This window comes from Branchiostoma lanceolatum, chromosome 1, assembly GCF_035083965.1.
Source record: "Branchiostoma lanceolatum isolate klBraLanc5 chromosome 1, klBraLanc5.hap2, whole genome shotgun sequence".
Taxonomy (NCBI): Eukaryota; Metazoa; Chordata; class Leptocardii; order Amphioxiformes; family Branchiostomatidae; genus Branchiostoma; species Branchiostoma lanceolatum.
Window position 1 is genome coordinate 28,480,204 of NC_089722.1, and position 19,695 is coordinate 28,499,898.

At 39.7% G+C, this 19,695-nt stretch overlaps 2 protein-coding genes across 2 annotated transcripts; one reads left to right on the forward strand and one right to left on the reverse strand.

The window, feature by feature from the left end:
* Positions 1-2,035: 2,035 nt before the first annotated feature.
* LOC136446788 (crk-like protein) lies at positions 2,036-6,886 on the reverse strand. Its single transcript, XM_066445366.1, has 2 exons — positions 6,479-6,886; positions 2,036-3,542 (listed from the first exon to the last, which is right to left on the reverse strand). Exons 1-2 carry the CDS (start codon positions 6,626-6,628, stop codon positions 2,880-2,882), a joined length of 813 nt encoding a protein of 270 aa, XP_066301463.1. The 5' UTR covers positions 6,629-6,886; the 3' UTR covers positions 2,036-2,879.
* A 129-nt stretch (positions 6,887-7,015) lies between these two features.
* Positions 7,016-19,498, forward strand: LOC136446775 (protein starmaker-like). The gene is made up of 10 exons (XM_066445340.1): positions 7,016-7,130; positions 8,001-8,072; positions 9,004-9,106; positions 11,206-11,273; positions 11,521-11,590; positions 12,241-12,312; positions 13,076-13,219; positions 13,613-13,693; positions 15,979-16,110; positions 16,730-19,498. The coding sequence occupies exons 1-10, from the start codon at positions 7,096-7,098 to the stop codon at positions 18,629-18,631; spliced, it is 2,679 nt and encodes an 892-aa protein (XP_066301437.1). The 5' UTR covers positions 7,016-7,095; the 3' UTR covers positions 18,632-19,498.
* Positions 19,499-19,695: the final 197 nt, after the last annotated feature.

Here is a 19,695-nt window from a genome sequence, read left to right on the forward strand (position 1 = left end):
TGGCTAGAGTCATCCTTTGTGATTATATACATTGTAGTGTGATTGTACTCATCAATAATGCCAGCATCACCTACTAGTATTTATTTTGAGTCAAAGGTAGTTTTTTTAGTAGGCATGTTGTACACGGTATGATCTACACACCAATCTAAATTGTTGGTTGTCAGATAGAAGAAAAAATAGACTTGAATTTGAATGAAATAGAACAAGAGGAAAGTCGAGACCTTGGTACACAGTTTTAGGGAGTGACTATAGTTAGAAGCAAGTTTTCTTCCCAGCCCTCTAAAATCAGACCTTAACTACCCATCCTTTTAAAGGTTTAGTAAAGAAACAAATACAGTCATGTTAGTGTCTGCACATCAATGAATTTATTAATATACATGTATATACACCTACAAGGTATAACTATGTAATTACAAACCTGATTTCATATATAATACATCAATATTTGTGATAAAGAAAGCAAAAACGATGCTCTGTCTGAAAGGGTTGAACAGATTTTCTTGATAAATCTTTATCAGAAAATTATTAAAATAAATATTATTTTACATACAAACTTGTGGTAGAATTAATGACAGTAGTATTCACCCATACATATCTGCCTTATACCTGTACCATGAGCACAAAGAAAATTACTGTATATTGGATACATGTAGACTCTATGAAAATGTAAGTATTAGAGTCAAATGGTGGTGATTTGGTCAATGTCGTTATCAGGAAAACAATATGATTAATTTCTGCCTGGTCAACACATTTACTTGTAACTTCACACAGCTTGGATCACATTGAATACAGAAGAGATGAAGAAATTTGGATATCTTGGACTTAGATATAAAATATTTTGGACGTCACATTTAAATAACCACATAGGGATATCATACAATTGAAGAGGGAAGCATACTTCAACAAAATCGATATGTAAGGACACCCGCATACTCAAACATTAGAAATGATTTTCCAAATTCAACTTGAACAGTGTTGGAAAGAGTAAATGACAAAGAGTTGCTTATACATATTTTAGCAATACATGTATATTCATGACCTGTACTGCCATGTTTGGATTGCTAACATTGCGCTGCAAACATAGACACCAGAAAATATGAAGTTGTTTGTTTTTACCCAGAAACTAGAATTACAAGTACAGTGGTTGAAGCCCTTAAACCATGAGGAAAACATAACTCTAACAGATGGAATATTCTATCTTTCCATGTTTCTCAAGACCATGTTTCCATGTTTAACACACCATAAAAATTCTCCTTGGGCAGCTGTCATCCAAATGCACGCCAGTCACAACAATGTTAAATGTTTTTTGATTATTGCAAGACAACTCAATTTTACATAGAAAGTGTACCTGTATTACATGTATATTGATGAACAAGGGTAGTCTTTAATTCCTTTATATTTTCTAAAGAAATACATAATACAAAGTAATTTTTGGGGACCAAGTCAAAGAACTACTGCACACATTTATGTTGAAAACGGCCACGAACAGCTTTGAGTAATTTTGACCTTGTCACAGTCCAGCCATGGTCTTGAATGCTAATATAAAGGACCAAGATTACCACCATTGAAATGCCAACCACATTCTTGTTTTAGTAATATAATCCCATCACACCACCCAGAGGCTTGGCTGAAGTAAACACTGTTATTTTCCCAGCAAAGGTGTCACCTCTGCCAGATTTACTGAGATCTCCAGCAATTTGACTATGACCTCTGGTGACCCTTGGCCTCCTCTTTCACAAGAGGTATTGAAAGGCAGGCACGGAGTTTAATTAAATTACTCAGTATTAACACAACAATGCCGTCCTGTTGCCAGCGTTTGAAAAGTACAAGGGGGGCACAAACGGGAGCGCAGGAAAGCGCCCATTGTCTAGTTGGAAAGTATTCAAGGGGTGGAAGGGCTTCACAAATCTGTCAACACTGTGCAAGATTGAACCCCGCCTCCAAGAATCTCTCCCATTGAGTGAGACCTCTCCCATGACATCCAATCACAAATGTACTTCATCATTGTCTGATTGCCAAAAAACACAACAGCATGTCTACTGAACAGACTGACTGTATTGTTATGAATACTTACATGTGTACTAGGGGGTAGAGTCAAACAGACGGAGAAAATAGTGAAGTGACTATTTCTATTTTGTAATGAGGTTCAAGTCTAGTCATCTTTGTACACTTCAAAAGGAAGAGAATGCCAAAATCTGTACAGAGAAATGGATAGTGGACTTAGCACCCTAACATAATCCTTCCAAGCATTATGAGAACACTTTGTGTGATAAAACAGGAAACTTCTTGCTTACCATTTGATTATGAGGTAGCTAAAGTCATTACAGCCTCTTGCTAGTTTGGGAAGAGTTCACAGTACGCTACCTTCTAAGACTACATACATGACATAGCAAGCAAGTTGATACTACATGTATCTGATAATAGAAATATTCTGTTACAAGTCTATTCCGAGTCCCAAGTGTACATCATATACTTCACAGTGACAAAAAAAGCCCATATAATGACTTTCATTATATAGAAACATTAACTCTTTTCTCATACAATCATACATAAAGGTATGAATTTAAGTAACCTATGGGATATTATATTTTCTTGAATCAGATATTATTAGGTATCTGAAATAATCATGAGAGAGCTTACATATCACTTATGTACATGTTACTTGTAAAATTTCTTACATACATAATTCTCAACAATTCTCTTGACACTATTCACAACATTGATATGAATATGACTGAAGTATTGCTTGTATTAATACAAACTTTGCTGTAATTGGCATTTGAGACGTACCAGTAGATTATCAACAGATTAAATACATTGTGTATATCCATAAACTGGCAGTCACTTCTGGTAACTAGTTTCTGATGAAGTGTCCATGTTCACGATGGTACCTCGTTGTCGTCTGGGTCGTTTGGATCGATGACTTTCACGTGTGTGAAAGGAAAATGTCCCACCTTACCATCAAGTTCACCCTCCCACTGGCCATTAAGGTTTCTTTTTGTAACCGTGACAATGTCTCCGACCTCAAGCTTCAGCGCAGTCTGATCGTACGCATTTGGTATCCTCTGCTGTATCACGCGAGCTTTCACCGGAATGTTCAGCTGTCCATAGCGCGGCGTCCCCTCCGTGGGGGTGAACCTCTCCACGTATGGCCGGGGGATCTGACCCTCCCGTCCCGACTTGTTGCGGGCGGTCCACCACTCATCCTCGTCCTTTTTGACAACGGTTAGAACTTCTCCCTTCTTGAAGGGCAGATCCTCGGGATCGTTTCCTGGGAAGTCGTACAGACCGCGTACCTGTTCCACCTGCAGGGTTGTTCTCTCGTACAACGGTTGCTGCGGGATGATTGGAGGGGGTGTGTTTATCTGTGGGGGGGCCGGGGCGTTCTTCGGACAAGGTTCCGTCAATGTTGTGGTGTCCAGATAGTGAATCTTGTAGAAGTCCAGAAGAGATGGGAGGTCTACAAAATCCTGGTCACCAATTTCAAAGCCATTTGGTTGTTTGTTGATGATGTAGTGACTTACTCTGTTGTTTTCACTCACCTGTAAAAACAAAAGGGGAATTGTAAGGCAACTTCAGGGTATACATTAATATCAGATGCTACTAATATTTCTTACTTCTCATAGTAACTTGTCCCCTGAAAGGCATTACAAGAGTATAGCCTATTTAGAGGTTTAACAGGGCACCAAAACATACAAAATCACCTTTGACAGCCTGATGCTTTCAACATGTTTCTGCTGGATCATGACTTCACCCAGGGAAAGCAGTGACTCCTCACTCAAATCAAAAGATGGTCTTCTCAGAAGGGAAGAGCTGCTAAGTGATAGCATCTGTTTCCTGTCTGAGGAGAAGCTCTCCTGTACCAGCTGTCATGTCACCTGAACTCAGGACTGACCTTCTCACCACAATGTTTGAATTATCACTGCTGAGTAATGAGCTGAGATACAAACCAGCACAACCTGGCTTGCTTTGGGATAATGAGTTTGGTTCCATCTACAAGGATGAAACTTTTTCAGTCCCATTTATCAATATGAAGGAAGGCCTGGTATTGTGAGCCCCTGTGCTTCCTACCAGGAAGGTTTTCACATCTCCCCAGAGTGAGAAAATAATGACCATGTAATGATCACCTAGGGATGTCCCTTTGGGCTATAGCTCCTGGTTCCAATGGGGAGACCTGGCTCAATCCTGGGCAGAACATGTCGGTTGGCGCTGCACTTGCTTTCAGAAAGGACGTAATGTAAGGGTCTGGTGTTAGGGGAGCACATAAAGGGGAAGGGTTAGCAACCCCTGCCTGTAAAAATATACTGTACCCTGCTACTGAAACAGCGAGGAAATTTCTGCCCTGTGTGCCACTAGACACTACAAGTACTACAAGGGTCTGCACTAGCGAATGATCACCTATAATGAAAGACTGGGATTTCTTTTTACTCAATGTTTGTCATCTAAAGAAGTGGGGACACCAAGGACCATCCGTCTTGTCCCCACTTGTTTGTGCCAGCACATTTGTTTAGTGGTGATGTGTTGTCTGTGACAGGGATATTTGTTTGTCTACTCTGGTTCCTGTGTGTGCTGAGTAGCCAGTAATTCTGCCAGGGGAATGCCTGACATTCCATCAAAGTTTAGTCACAATAAGATGCGGCCACCTGATACATGTCAAATGCTGACAATACCAGACACACCCAGAATTGTTGTGGTCTTGGAAAAAAAATTCAAAGAAAAGGCCAAAAACATACATTTGCATATTCTACTAATACTTCTCAGAAAGAAAAATTGTTCTTTCACTGGCATATTGTGACCGTAGGTTTATGAACCCTAAGCAAGTTACAAAGGAAGCCCCTTACTGTATGTGGAGCGCTTCGTATAGTTGAGCTTAGTGGTATGTCCAAATGACGTCAACTCCTTTGTATAGTAGTGTAGCCTAAGGGATACCTTTTGATATGTAATACCGGTCAGGTAGGGACATAATATAGTCTGGTTTATCAAGTCTATAAATAGACAGGTCAGGCTGTTGTGAAAGTCATTACGTCACATAAAAATGGAAACCACACCTTGGTTACTCACCTGTCTCTAAATATTGATATTACCGTACGTACAGGAAAAACGCAATCCGATTACATCAAGTTTTACCAAGGAGGTTAAAAAATCTATTTTGTAACCTCCTTGGTTTTACCCAACATTTCAAAATAATTGGGAAGCCATTGTGAATGTGACAATGTGTATTCAGGTTTAATGAAATCCTATTGTCAGAGATAACAATGGTCAAACTTAGACAACACGTAGACAATAGGTAAATTGGTCTTCAGTAATGGTTGCAGTAATTAATTGCTTGGTTTCCCTTTCCTGACATTGTCTGGATACCAATCCTTACTCGTAGCCTTCACTTTCTATCCAAGGTAAACTCCTAGACTGCAGTTAAAGGTTGGGTATATTTCTTTGAGGCTTACATGCTTAGCAACACAAGTGATTATAACAACATTCTTCCTGTGCAAGAATGTTAAGTTTATATAAGGCTGTCCAATCTCTCTCTCTCTCTATCCAATTTAACGTCTTTTGTTCCCCAACATATGGGGGTTGGACGTGCTTGCACATGGATGGGGAAGCCCCAGAACTCCTCAGCAAGTGCAAGTCTTTTTTGTAGCAAGAGGCTTCAAATACTTCCTATGAGTGACTAAAAAGTTGCCAAAGGCAACTACATGTCCATTATGTGAAAGTACAAAAAATACTTTCTCTCAGATATCTAAATAGTAAATTGTTTTCTTTTCTGGCTTTGACATAGTAATCAGAATAACAAGTTTGATTGAATACATACACATGTAGGTCTACTAGTACTAGTTGTACTATTACCAACTCAAATCACTCATACCAGAACAATTTTACCACAGCAGTATTTGAAAGTGTTGAAAAATAACTGTTTTGACAAGGACGTCTCCTTCATATCCTCAGTCAGTAATCCCCCATATGTTGACACATTCACTTATCATGCACATTACACTACATATTTGTTTTCACTACAGGAAGTGAGCAATAATAGCTTGTTTTCAATGGCAGGACCCCAAGTACAAGGTTGTACTAAATCATACATATGAAATGGGAAGTAGAAAAAATACTGAAAGCAGGAAATGGGCTCTAAGTAGCCTGGACACTTTTTATTGGTACCATCTATATTTGTGAATTAGAGATTTTCAAATATCCCTAGACAAAAATCATCTACCAGATTTCGTTTAAATACCAGATTTTCTTTTCTTTTCAAGAATCATACAATACACTGACAAGAAGAAAAAAGGATCACTTTTAGATTTGGAGTCCCTGATAAGAACACTTAAAGAACAGTCTCATTTTTGAGACGTGCTCAGAGTCACAGACGACTTTCAGACGATCACAAAACCGCCTGTTGGATCAAGAGCTCAGTCAGTGGCTCTGCGCTTGCATAATTTTCTCACGCCAAAGTAAACAACGAAACAAACACTGAAAAACCTACCGACAACACGTAATCCCCGGGCCTAGTCCGACTGTCCCTGACCAGGAACAACCCGTGCATCCTCCCGAGCAGTAAACGTTCCGTCTCATCGCGGGTGATGCCGCCAAAGTACCACTGATTCTTATCTCTGGAGTCGAAGTTTGCTGCCATCTTGGCTTGAACTTTTGTTTGCACACCTCCCCCTTTTCTGCTACTTCTCTTCCAAATCTCGCCAAACCAGACTCTGCTATAGCCCGCTGGAGTAAGTCTTTAAGTGATCACCAAGGAAAGATGGCTAAGAAGTCCGATTTAAGCAGGAAATAGCCGGAATGCCGGCGGTGGTGAAACTGTGCGGAGAATGATGAGGAAGTCCGACTCACACAAACATGGCGGTTCGAACCACCCACAAATAACTTCCGCGCATGCGTCCAAAACTTTTCCAACAATTTTTACAGAAAAACGTCTTTTATAACACATTTGGAGAGTTTTCATCAATATCATAGACAGTTTAACAGAATCCAGAATGTATTAAGAACAGAACCAACGACTGGTTTGTAGAATTTGGCTGAAAAAGCATTTTGCCTTTTGGGTCACTGTCCGCTCATGACCTCTGACCTACAATTCGAGTTACCGGCAAGATGGCGGAGTGTTTGGCAGAATGTATGGAAAACAGGTAAAGTTCCGTTAAAATTTCACTTTATCCTCCAAATATACACCTTAAGAAATGGTTTGCACGTACTTGTACCCATATAGTCTATTTCAAGATAATAACTGAGTGCTAACTTCAAAGGTTTTTGCTGTTGACACACCGCCGAGTTATGAAAAAAATCGATCTACGTGTTCCGGGTGTTATGCAATCACAGATTTCTTGATGATTTCTATCTTTCCAGTACAACAGCTTTCACCAGATGTTGCCTTGTCATTATTGTGTGTAGGAAATAGTACCTTTTGTGGTAACTCTATGTTATGTAAATTATGAAGATGCAGATTCTGTGGTATCCAAAGTAAGCCCCCCCTCCCCCATAATGAAATAAATTGTATAAATTCGCAAATTGTACAATATTGGAGAGTAAAGTAGAGTGGAGAGACTCAATTTCGAGATTAAATGTACCAAGTAGGTTATATATAACCTCCTTGGATGTACTTTGTCCCCACAATGCCATAAGTGAGATTTGTAGTAATTTTTTAGGGTTATTATTTGCTTCAAGCTCATAGTAATACTTACACCTGTCTTTTTCCCTCATCTTGCTACTATAGTACTAAGGTTTTATAGATTTTAATCGAAAACAAAAGCATCACAAAGAGTGAAATGTGTTCAATTCCAGAAAAATTGGATGTCGCTTAATAAATGGAGGAATGGCCCCATCTGTACATGTGTAGTGTCCACACAAGTAGGGAATGACAGTTCAGTAATTGGATGAGCGGCCTCAACTGGATGAGATCTTCCTATCTGGCTGAAATGATCAACTCTAGATCTACTCAAGGAGCTCTACTCTATCCTGTGCTGTTATAAACATCCTTTTATGTTTGTTCTCTTCTGTAGCACCTTGCAGGTGGAACTAGAAATTCTGGAGTCCATTTACCTGGATGAGCTACAGGTAGAACATGGTGACAGGTGAATTCAAAGCAACAATCCATTTCCTTTTTTAAACTTCATTTATTACGATAAGTGCAATGTACTGTAATGGAATGGGCACATTACTGAAGCACTTTGTCACCCCATATGCCACATGGGTTTAGTATGGAGAAGCATACCATATTATCTTTTGTTGCACAGGAAGTTGGCCCTTTTGGATCTTTTCAGGAAGTACATTATGAGCTGATGAGTGATGATATTCTGGTGTTCTGAACCAGATTATATTTTACAGTATCACACAAAAAAAAACACTTCTTCCTGTATCACACAGGCTTTCATAGAATTTTTCAAACTCATTTTGCATGAGTCTCGGGTGCTGCTGATTTGGATTTGGACGTTGGAATTGATATTCTTTTTTTGTTAGAGGACGACATATTTTCTCTTCTGGCCTATTTTGCATTGAAATGTGTGTTTTATCTGGTTAGTATGACATAAAAAGAATACAACACACATCATTCTCGGTCTCAGCCCTCCTGCAGGTAGGATCAGCCAACAGCCAAGACAGTATTCTAGTCAGCCAGAAATTTTTACCCGTCATCTCAATTTTGTTTGATGGAGCATGCTGTGGAGCATCATGCTCACCTGGGAGAATTTTGAAATCTTAACCATCTGAAACACTATTTCCTGCAAATTTTGCTGGTAGATAAATCTTAAGTTTGGTGACAACAATTTTGGTGAAAAATTACACAAGGGTTTCAGGCTTTCAGCTTTATTTTGGGGGGAGGCTTGGGCCATCATGGAGTCAATATCGAATGTAACAAACAAAAATGGCGTGTTGGGTAAAATTTTTGTCCGTCATGAGCAACAAAATTCCGTCAAATGATGGAATGATGGGCGCTGGCTAGAACCCTGCAATTCTCTGTCTATATACACATATACAACAGAACTGATGTATCATCTATTATTTCAGTGGCAGTCCTAGCAGAGTGGAGATCACTCTACACCCTGCAACAGCAGACAATGTGGAGGCACAGTTTGTACGACTAACCCTGTCCATCATGTTACCTACAGACGTAAGTTTACATACACATACATATACAGTCAAACCTACATCTATAGCGGTCACTCAAGGGACTGGCCAAAACTGGCCGCTAAGGACAGGTGGCCGCTATGGAGAAAATGTCGATTAATTGACCACGTGTGACACATATTTTCAGTACCCACTGAGATACATTTATTCACCGTACAGTACACATGTAAACATTGCATAGGTAAGTCACATTTTAGAAAGTCGATTGTTGTTCTTTTACTTCTATTATGGGCTTGAAAAAAGAATTATTGTATCTGCCAACTCCAAAATCCATGGCTTGCTCGGGCTTCATGTCTGTACAGACCAGCATCGCCATACTCTACTCTTGATCCTTCGCGACTGCTTCGCTGCAGGCACACACGTCACCAACGAGTTTTAATCATATGAAACAAAGTCCTTCGCAGCAAAATGCCACCTTGTTAGTTAAGAACAAAATACATGTTGCTCAGTTGCCACTTACTGTTCGTTTTCGACCGTTTTGAAGCATAAAATCGTGACGATAGTTTTCCTTAGTCTGTTGTTGTTTCGCTTCCCGCTTGTCATTATCAGCTTCTACCATTATGCTAATAGGGTACTCAGAAGAAGGTCGCTCTTTTGATGGCTTTTTTTCTTTTCAGAAAATTGCAATAGCCCAAATTTTACATCATATTAATATTATTCATATTTCTTTTGAAGCTTTTGGTAAAGTAATTATCCTCATTTCCCATGTCCTAAGCCCAGCAGTAGGGTTTGGGTTGGCGTTAGGAAGGGCATCCAGCCGTAAAAATTCTTGCTACAAAAAAGGACTTGCACTTGATGAGGAGTTCTGGGGCTTCCCCATCCATGTGCAAGCACGTCTAACCCCCAGATGATGGGGAACAAAAGACGTTAAATTGGATAGAGAGAGAGAGAGAGTGATACTTTGCAGCAAAATAAATTTAGCGCATTATACCTCCGAAACAGTGGTGTCTTCCGTTGACCTTTGTGCTGCTGACTATCAGCGCCATTTTGAAAATTGCGCGAAACACGTTTTGACTTTGAGCACCGGGGAAAACGGATATTGGGCCGGCATTCAAACATTTCCCGAACTTACCACATCAGCTACATGTACGAGTTGTATTTTCCAAAAAGCTGCCGTAATATTTGTCCAGTCGAAATGCACAGAAATGGTCAATTTTGCTACGATGTACAAACGCAAGCCATGTGAAGAAAATTATACTGACTTCGCGTCAAACCATGGATTTTCTAACAAAGATAAAAAGATTCTGGTTTCTTAATTATCATCCTATCCAGTTGAGTCCACATAAATTTGATAACTGCGTCAAAAAATGAAGATTTTGAACCCGGCGTGCAGTGGCGATGCGGCTTCTACCGGCGCGCCGTGACCGTTACCGACAGTGTTTCTGTACTCGCGGGACTGAAAATCGTCTGGCCGCGACCGCGTTGGACAGGTGGCCGCTATAGCCTAATTCTTAATGCTTATGTCAATGGGAAAAATCCAAGGGACCGACAAAAGGTGACCACTATGGGCAGGTGGCCGCTATGCAAAGGTGACCGCTAATACAGGTTTGACTGTATAGTCATACGTTGGAGCATTCAGATAGCTTAGTCTCCAGTACTCTCTGCTATACATATCACTTTGATCAAGTCTTTTCCATTCAGACAAGTTTCCGACTAAATAAGGTTCTTTAAATGTCAAATATGGACGACCTCTTTTCCTTCTGGTTTCTGGTGACCAAAGAAGCAGTTTACCAGCTTATATGTGAGGTAATAGCTTTGGCTTCAGCTGTATGTGCATTGTTGGATGTCATAAGTGATTATAGGGTAACTTTTCACTCATCTGTTTTCATCATTGCCTCTACTTATCAGCATCAAATAGGGCAGGATATCTTTTTTTCCTTTGAGCTTTTTCAGATATTTTTGTGTCACCTCTTCCTGGGCATGGGTTTTGAAAACTAACTAATGTGGGGAATAAAAATCCTTAGGGTAAGATATTTTGATATTAATACATACCATTTTATTCTGTTTATTAGACCACCTTTGAGTTTATACTTGATGATTGCATTGTTAACACATATTTTGGTATGTTTTCTATTGTTAAAGTATCCCCAGGAGTTACCAAGTGTCGCCATCCAGAACCCACGGGGTCTGTCTGAGCAACAAGTCAACAGGTAAGAGATATTTCATCAGAATAACACATTCCCTACAACTCAGTTGATATGTCCACTGGCCTCATGTTAGGATCCTCTTACACCTTTTTATTCTGATTTTTAGAATATGATAACCCAACTAAAGCAAGTTGTTGTACCTAAAGCATGTCATCAATAGGGTTTCCAGGGTTCAAGTTGTATTGCATAGAAAATGAAAGTCTCAGAAGGAGGAAATGGTGATGTCTAACTTTTACTCTGTGCATAACAGTCTGTACAAGAGTCTTCAACATATGGCCCAAGAAAGACAAGGAGAGTCTATGTTATATGAAATGATAGAGGTAAGTACCAGTAATGTTAATGACATTATGTTTTAGTTCGGCCAGCTCAAATTCAAGAGATTTTTGGCATGATGTGATACTGTAATTCTTGTTTCTTTCGCTGTAACTTTATGTTCACTGTTTTCACTGTCACCTCTGTATACCGTGAACTTCCCATCTCTCTACAACAACTAGCGCTTACATGTAGTATAATACGATATACCTACTGCTCCTCATCCTTCCCCACAACATCACAGACTTTTTTTCACAATTGCTTCCACTGTGAAGTTAAAGCTTGGTGAAGATGTCCATTTTCCTTATACCGTGAAATTTTGCTACCATGAAGATAAAGTGAATTTCAGTACAGTACATTTGTAGCAGTGAACTGCATTTTCTGTGTATTATACATATATCTTAAGTAGTAATTAGACATGTAGTGAGTCCTAGGTCTCGGATAAACTGAATCTCAATTTTGTCCATTACCTAACTTAATTGATGCCACAAAAATTAGGTTATTAGAATTTGGCCATGTTTCATTTTCAGGAGATATTGATGCAGAGTTGTATTTTGCTACTTTATCTCAGTACTTTCTAAAATGGTCTGTGTTTTCTGCTTTGATTTTAAGGATGTATGATATGTAAACAAAAATGTTTGGATATTTCTGCCTTTAGTTTGCCAAAGACAGCTTGACTCATAACAACCTCCCAAGCTGCGAGTGTGCCATCTGCCTATACCCCTTCAATGTGAGTACTGATGTATATGTCAAAACACAACACCATCACAAGTCTAACTCCCTAGGTAACCAATACATAGCCTGAGTACCATCCTCCGTAGTAACCGCTGGCTTAAGATTTTTGCTTGCTAACCATGGACCGTTGTTAGCAAGCATAAAGATTGAGCCAGTGGTCACTAATGAGTATGGTACCCAGGTTATTCAAATGAGCAAATATATGCCGTAAATTGCGAAAAAATATTGGAAAACAGATACTACTGCCGTACAATGCCTCTTTTCATATCATAGAATGTACTGATTTGGTTGTAAAACTTACACCTTCACAAAATGTATTTCGAGCCTGGGTGAAGTTTTCAAAAGTCTTTCAACAAAATTTGAGAGAACAAAAAAAAGAGAAAATCTGTTTGTTTGATATACCATGTACTTAAAGTTTAGTCATTTGTAAAACATTCCTGACCACTTATTTTTAATAATGAATGCAACTTTCTTTTTGGTCCAACTTTTTTTCTGTGCACGCTCACATCAATTTTGAGGAGCCTAGAGGATGTCATCCATATGATCAAATCAGTCATGTCCTAATAGAGAAAAATAAGTTCTGTTTAGATAAGTACTACTTTTTTGACAATGATCAAAAGAAACACTGGTCCCACAGGGTCTGCATTCATGTTCGCCATGAAGGACAAAAAGTACCGGAAAAACTCTATCTAGTATACTTCATCAAAGTAGTCCAGTTGTAAGATGATGATGATGAAGTTTTGTAATTTGTGTGTTAGGATATGGATGATTTCACCAAGACAGAGTGCTACCACTACTTCCACTGTCACTGCCTGGGGAGATACATACAGCATACCTTAGACCAGGAGCCAGAAGTCAAGGGACCCGTGGATCCTGGGAGGGTGGAGACGCCTCAGAACGAGGTAAGGATTTGGCAGGCGTTGAAGACTATACCTTACTTGAGACGAAGTCATGATGTTTTTCTGTGTTGTTTTTTGGTAATTTTGGCATTGTTAAATCATCATAATTGTGTTTGAGACTAAACAGAAAAGATATATGAGTACCAAAGATATATGAAATGCCTTTTTCTTTTCTGTTGAAGAGACTCATAGACTGAAAAAGAGCATGTAGATTTCTTTGGATTTAGGTGTATTCTACAGATAGAAAACTTAGAGTTTGGAATCTTTGAATATGTACAGTTGTTGCATACCAGTCTTGTACTTTTGTCAAGTGCCGTAATGTCATATTTCACGAACAGTTTGAAGGTTATTGGTGTGTTGCTTATTGTAGGTTCCATGTAACTTGTATGTCCGTAGGTTGTGTGCCCAATGTGCCGAGAACCAATCAACTATGACCTAGCTGGACTTCTGTCTGCCAAGCCACCTGCAATCAATGAGGTAGGAAGCCTTAAGACATATTAAACATGTCCGCTAGCTGACACAGGACTGCTACTCATACTGCAGTTTGCAAAGCAATGGACAGGGGGACTCATTGTACAGCAAAAGTTTTCAATCACAACATAGACATGGTGTAGGAATGATTACATTATGAGCCTAGGCAAATATTTAACTTACTGCTTCTCTGGTTTTCTCCTTTGTGAATTTGGCATTATTGTTTTCATATCAGGATCGTAAGAGTCCATATAGGCCTTTCTTTGTAGATATAGAAAGGATGTTTGCAACTAACAAAATATAAAATGTATGTTTGAAAATGTGATACATGTTGTTAACTGCAGCAGTCCTAAATGACATACATTTGTACAATTACTTGATACCACACACACATGCAGCATCATTTTTTAAGCTAGGCTATTCTGAATGGGAAAACTGATCTTGAGAAATAATCATCAAAAGTTGTGTTAGATCATAACTGAATTATAGCTCACAGCATTAAAACAGCTGACAGATGTAATATCATGATTTCCATTTTCTGTCCCATAGGTGAGCTATTTCTAGATCACAGCAGGGAGTTGTCCTCAATGTATCCAGATGTTGTTTTTGAGTTAATAGTAATTCATTAGGATATACTGTAAATGAATTTAAGTTTGCATGTTTTTTATTTTGCGGTAGTGAGGAAATGGAGTGTTCGCGGTGGTTTTAAGTTTGCATTTGAAACAATAGAAGCGCTATAGTCATAGGTGGGCAAAAAGGTTTGCAGTGGTTTTAAGTTCGCGCTGAAAGTTCACAGCGAAAACCGCGAACATAAAACCACCGTGAACATTTCTGCATTTACAGTACCATGGATGATACCAATGCTGATATCATCCAATTTACAGTTTGACAGTTGTTGTCTTTATGAAAATCCAAGACACTCAAATGTTTGTCCAGACAGGAAGTTACAATTGCAGTGAATTGAAAAATGAATCAATAACAGAAAGATCAATTGATTTGAAACATAATTTTAGATACTATTTGAAATTGCATCATTCTTATCCTCTATGATATTTTGCTTATGTTGTTCATTAACTACCGTAACCAACCAACCAACTAACGTTCTGTGAAAACATGACCAGTTTTTAAATGAAATCATGTGAAAAGCTTCAATAACCAATTAAAAATATATCTCAAGGGAAAAGGCTAAAAAGAATTGAAGGACATCCTGCCCAGTCCTACATGAACCTGAAAGCACTATTGCGGTATCAGTAGTGCCATCTTAGCTTGAGGCAGACTGCCCATCTGCAAAATTGTTCATTTCAGTGTCTATTTATGGTAACTACAGTGGCATTCAAGTATTGACATATTGATTTTAGAGCCCCTATGTGTGCTATTAAAGCAGTCTTCAGCAGTTCTCAAAACTCGCTGCCAAGACAGATTGTACTTTGCCACTCACAAAATGCCATACAACGTAGCCTAATTTCCCCTGGGAGGGACGGAAGTGCTTGTCAGGTAATAGTTTTAAGTACTTTATCATCACAAATGGCTGGATTTCGATCTCCAACATGTTCAATCTGTAAATCTATCAGCTGGAAATGCTGTCATCATTGACCAGTAATATGAGATGCTTCGGAAGCTAACGGCCAGCTCTTTTGAAAACCATGATTAGTATGAATGGAGTCAATTATGGACTGCAGTCCCAGATGTAATGCCCACACAATATCTACATTTGTATGACATTGTACGGTTTCAGTTGACTTACCTCTTTTACTGGTCGCCTCAGATGAGTTACAGTATGAAGTAGGGGTGGATACCGGTTCGGCTTAGTAAGGTTCAAGTCCAAGTTTAGGTCCAGAGATTTAGGTTCAGGTCCGGACCTGAACCTGGACCTGATCCTGTCCAGTTGATGTTTTGTTTTATTAGACCAATATTAAGTATATAGAATTCATACTGACATGCACAACTATAAAAGTTCTTGGGGAGAAGACTTTCAAGATAAACCAGTGTTTGATATTTGAATATTGCACTTGTTTTAAATGCCTTTTTTGAAAGAGGGGAGACTCAAAACACTTTTTATCAAACAAAATAGAGAAATATATAGGTTTTTTTGGACTCAGGTTTTTGGCTTCAGGTTTTTTGGACTCGGTTCTTGAATGTTGTAGAAGTCCAAATCAGGTCCAGTGAACCGGTATCCACCCCTAGTATGAAGCAATTACTCGCAAGAGTGTGACATAAATAAGGACACTCAGAAAATTGATAGAAATGCTATTGTAAAAATAAGTACATGTGTTTTTGTGCTTTTGTTCCAGGATGAGTACAGGCCAGATAAAGCTATGATGAGGTGGCAGGCTGACATGGCCAGGGTCTACAAGAAGCAACAGTCAAAGGGAGGGATCATTGACCTCGAAGCTGAGAGGAACAAGTTCTTCATCAAGTTAGAGGTAACTCCCGCCTTTGTGAAGAACATTGAAATGTCAAGGAATGCATTAAAAGTTTGTAACACATGTCACACACTGGCGAGCTAAGGCCTTATCTTCACTGAAGTTTATAGCTGTATGTGTGGTATCTCATGAAAACCGTCATAATGTACCATTCAACAACATATTTTGAAAAGTCTTTTTAAGGCAATCATGTTCAACAGTCCTGTACTTTGTAAGTAAGGAAGATTAAGGTTTTGATGTTCAACATACTGTATATACATGTAAACTGTAGAGTTGCCCAAGTGTAGAAAATGACTTTTCGCCGATGTTTTGCGTTCCATGTTTACAGAAAGCTGGTCCATGTATTTCAAATTTGGTGTCATGTTTTAGACAGTCTTTACTCTGTTGTATGTTTTTTGTCACTGCCATATACACTGCGCTATTGTCATAATTCCAATCCTCAAATGACAGGCAGTCACTAGTGTTGTTGCAAAGCAATTCTGAAAAGATATCCTCAGGGGTTCTTCATTGTTGCAAGATTACCTTTCTGATGAGATAACCATTTTCTCATGATCCTTCCCAATTCTCTGATTAGCCGTGCACTTCTAATGCATTTGTGTTGCTCTCTGTGCTAATCCAGACTCCCCGCCCAGAGGAAGATGCGCCATCAGATGTCCTTCCTGTCGGTACAGAGCTGCCCCAGGAGGATCCTACCGGTACTGATGTGGAGGGAGGAATGGCAGGGATTGGGGTAATGGCAGCAGTAAAAACTGTAGGGCTGGGTAAGACTGGTAATGGAGAGAGAGGCGCTACTGGCACGGACATTACAGAAACATCGCGGCCGTTGGATCGTAAGCCACGATCGGCAGGATTTGTGCCCAGAGACGGGAAGATTTTAGGGGAAATGGAAAAGAATCAACAGAGACACGAAGGTGAGAGAAAGGTCAGGTCTGCCGGGAGGGGGACTGGGAGGTATCAAGGGAGACGTCACAGTCCGAGGGACGGGTGGAGGGACAGGAGTAAAGGAGGGGAAAGAAGGCAGTACAGAGAAGGAAGGAAGAGTCCTAGGGATGGAGAGAAGGTGAAGATAGAAGTGAAAGATCGACTGGACAGAGGGAATGAGGAGGGAAAACAAGCCATGAACACAAAACCTGTAGGCAAAAGGGATGAACAGAGGTTCTATCAACCAAGAGAGACAAAGAAAGGAGACAGCAAAACAGATGATGATTTCACCAAGCCTGAACAGCTCATCACATTCATAACTGGGCACAAAAGCTCAGATCAGTCAAACAGGTCGGACAGAGCCAGGGGTGATGTAAGGACACCGCCCAACAGACATGTACAGCCCAGAGAAGGAGAGGAGGCTGAAAAGAGGAAGGACATCAGTACAAGTGATACAAGGGAGAGACAAGAGAAGAAGGACATCAGTACCAGAGATAGCCGAGAGCGACCAGAGAAAGAGTACATCAGAACCAGTGATAGAAGGGAGAGACAGGAGAAAAAGGACATCAGTACCAGTGATAGAAGGGAGCGACCAGAGAAAGAGTACACCAGAACCAGTGATAGAAGGGAGAGACCAGAGAAAGACTACATCAGAACCAATGATAGAAGGGAGCGACCAGAGAAAGACTACATCAGAACCAATGATAGAAGGGAGAGACAAGAGAAGAAGGGCATCAGTACCAGTGATAGAAGGGAGCGACCAGAGAAAGAGTACACCAGAACCAATGATAGAAGGGAGAGACAGGAGAAAAAGGACATCAGTACCAGTGATAGAAGGGAGCGACCAGAGAAAGAGTACACCAGAACCAGTGATAGAAGGGAGAGACCAGAGAAAGACTACATCAGAACCAATGATAGAAGGGAGCGACCAGAGAAAGACTACATCAGAACCAATGATAGAAGGGAGAGACAGGAGAAAAAGGACATCAGTACCAGTGATAGAAGGGAGCGACCAGAGAAAGAGTACACCAGAACCAATGATAGAAGAGAGCAACCAGAGAAAGACTACATCAGAACCAATGATAGAAGGGAGAGACAAGAGAAGAAGGGCATCAGTACCAGTGATAGCCGGGAGCGGCACGAGAAGAGTTATCAGAATGGTTTCCCTGAGCCCAAAAATGAACACAGGACCATCACATCCGAATCTTCAGAATGTCATAGTGAAAGATACCACGATCAGCAATTCAAAGGCAGGGAAGGGGATCGTCCAAAGAAGACCCAAAACCGTACAAGGCAACAGAACCGTAGCCAACAGGAAGGCAGAAGAGCCGACGATGAAAAGAAAAATGATAAACATAACACAGTGGTGGATAAGAAACAAACTCATCCTTCTCAACCGGGTAACAGAAACGAAAAAGAAGACAGAAAATGGAACAAATCAGATCATCCAGCTGCGAAGGAAGTCACACATGAAGCCAGAACTGTGACTAGTGATAAGAGACATGATCTAAACCCTCGGAGGCCGCCCCCTGGGTTTGAGAAAGTCAATTTCAAAAAGGGTTTCACTAGGCCTCCACCGGGATTCGATGACGTCAGATGACAAACACTGAGACTCTCCCTGCTCATCAGATATGGTTAGAATCCTATAGAGACTGAGGCAGTGCATTAGCGGATCAATACCACTTCTCAGTCTGCCTTTACACCCACTCATATAGTACAAGGGAAAACACATATGAGCAATATTAAGCAGAAACCTGTTTGAAGCAAGGCTGTATTCAGAATGATGAAAAGGTTGGAGATTTGTATGATTTGCAAGCATTGGGTAAAGTTTTATACAGGAGTGTTAAAGCGTGCAGATAGAATTACCAATCTGTTAATGATATAAAAGTCTTTTTTGAATGATTCTTTTCCAAGCATATTTCTCCTCAAAATTTGGCATGAACCACCAAAATGATTTTTTTTTTACATTGACTAAGTTGATTTGATTTATGTATTTGGCTGTAAAAAAGTACAGCCAGGGCTACCCAACTAGCTGAAGGCTATTACAAAGCGTTAGCCCTGGTAACTGAACAATATTCAAAACCCAATACAAACTTTCACAAAGCACATTGAGACGTTATCAACAAAAGTCACACAGTTCATACAGCAAAATGCTGTTCTATGCAGATCTACACTTCAATGGAAACAGATCAAACTTACAGCAATACAAATAGGCAAAACTGCACTGAATTCTACCTGTATTTGTCACACCATGTAGTGATGCAGTTATGGTACATTTACATCCCCTGCTATAGTGATGGACTTACAAGACTATGGTGATCTGTATGCATGCAAGTTACAATCCTTTATCAAATACATGGAGTACAGAAAACTTGAGAATACACATATATAACATATGCTTGATTCTCATCACTTCGACATGTTATCTCCATCATTGAAAAACAAATAAAGACTTGAAGCTATTCCAGTAGGGATTTGCAAATTCATGTATGTATACTAACTTGCTGACTTGAAAAACCTTATTTGTCATATTTCGATTTTACCCAATAAAAGCGTAGGTCTGAGCTGATAAATATTAATGTCAAAAGGTGGAGTGACGAAGAGCAATGCCCCATTGCAAAATGGATGAAGGTCAGTCCGACAAGGTCAAGATACCTTTAAGTT

Coding starts and splice junctions, on each gene's coding strand:
- LOC136446788 (XM_066445366.1), bottom strand. CDS start 6,628: ATGGCAGCAAACTTCGACTCCAGAGATAAGAATCAGTGGTACTTTGGC. Junction 3,543..6,478: donor CCGGGGATTACGTGTTGTCG/GTAGGTTTTTCA, acceptor TTGTTTTTACAG/GTGAGTGAAAACAACAGAGT.
- LOC136446775 (XM_066445340.1), top strand. CDS start 7,096: ATGGCGGAGTGTTTGGCAGAATGTATGGAAAACAG. Junction 12,313..13,075: donor TCTGCCTATACCCCTTCAAT/GTGAGTACTGAT, acceptor TTTGTGTGTTAG/GATATGGATGATTTCACCAA. Junction 13,694..15,978: donor AGCCACCTGCAATCAATGAG/GTAGGAAGCCTT, acceptor CTTTTGTTCCAG/GATGAGTACAGGCCAGATAA.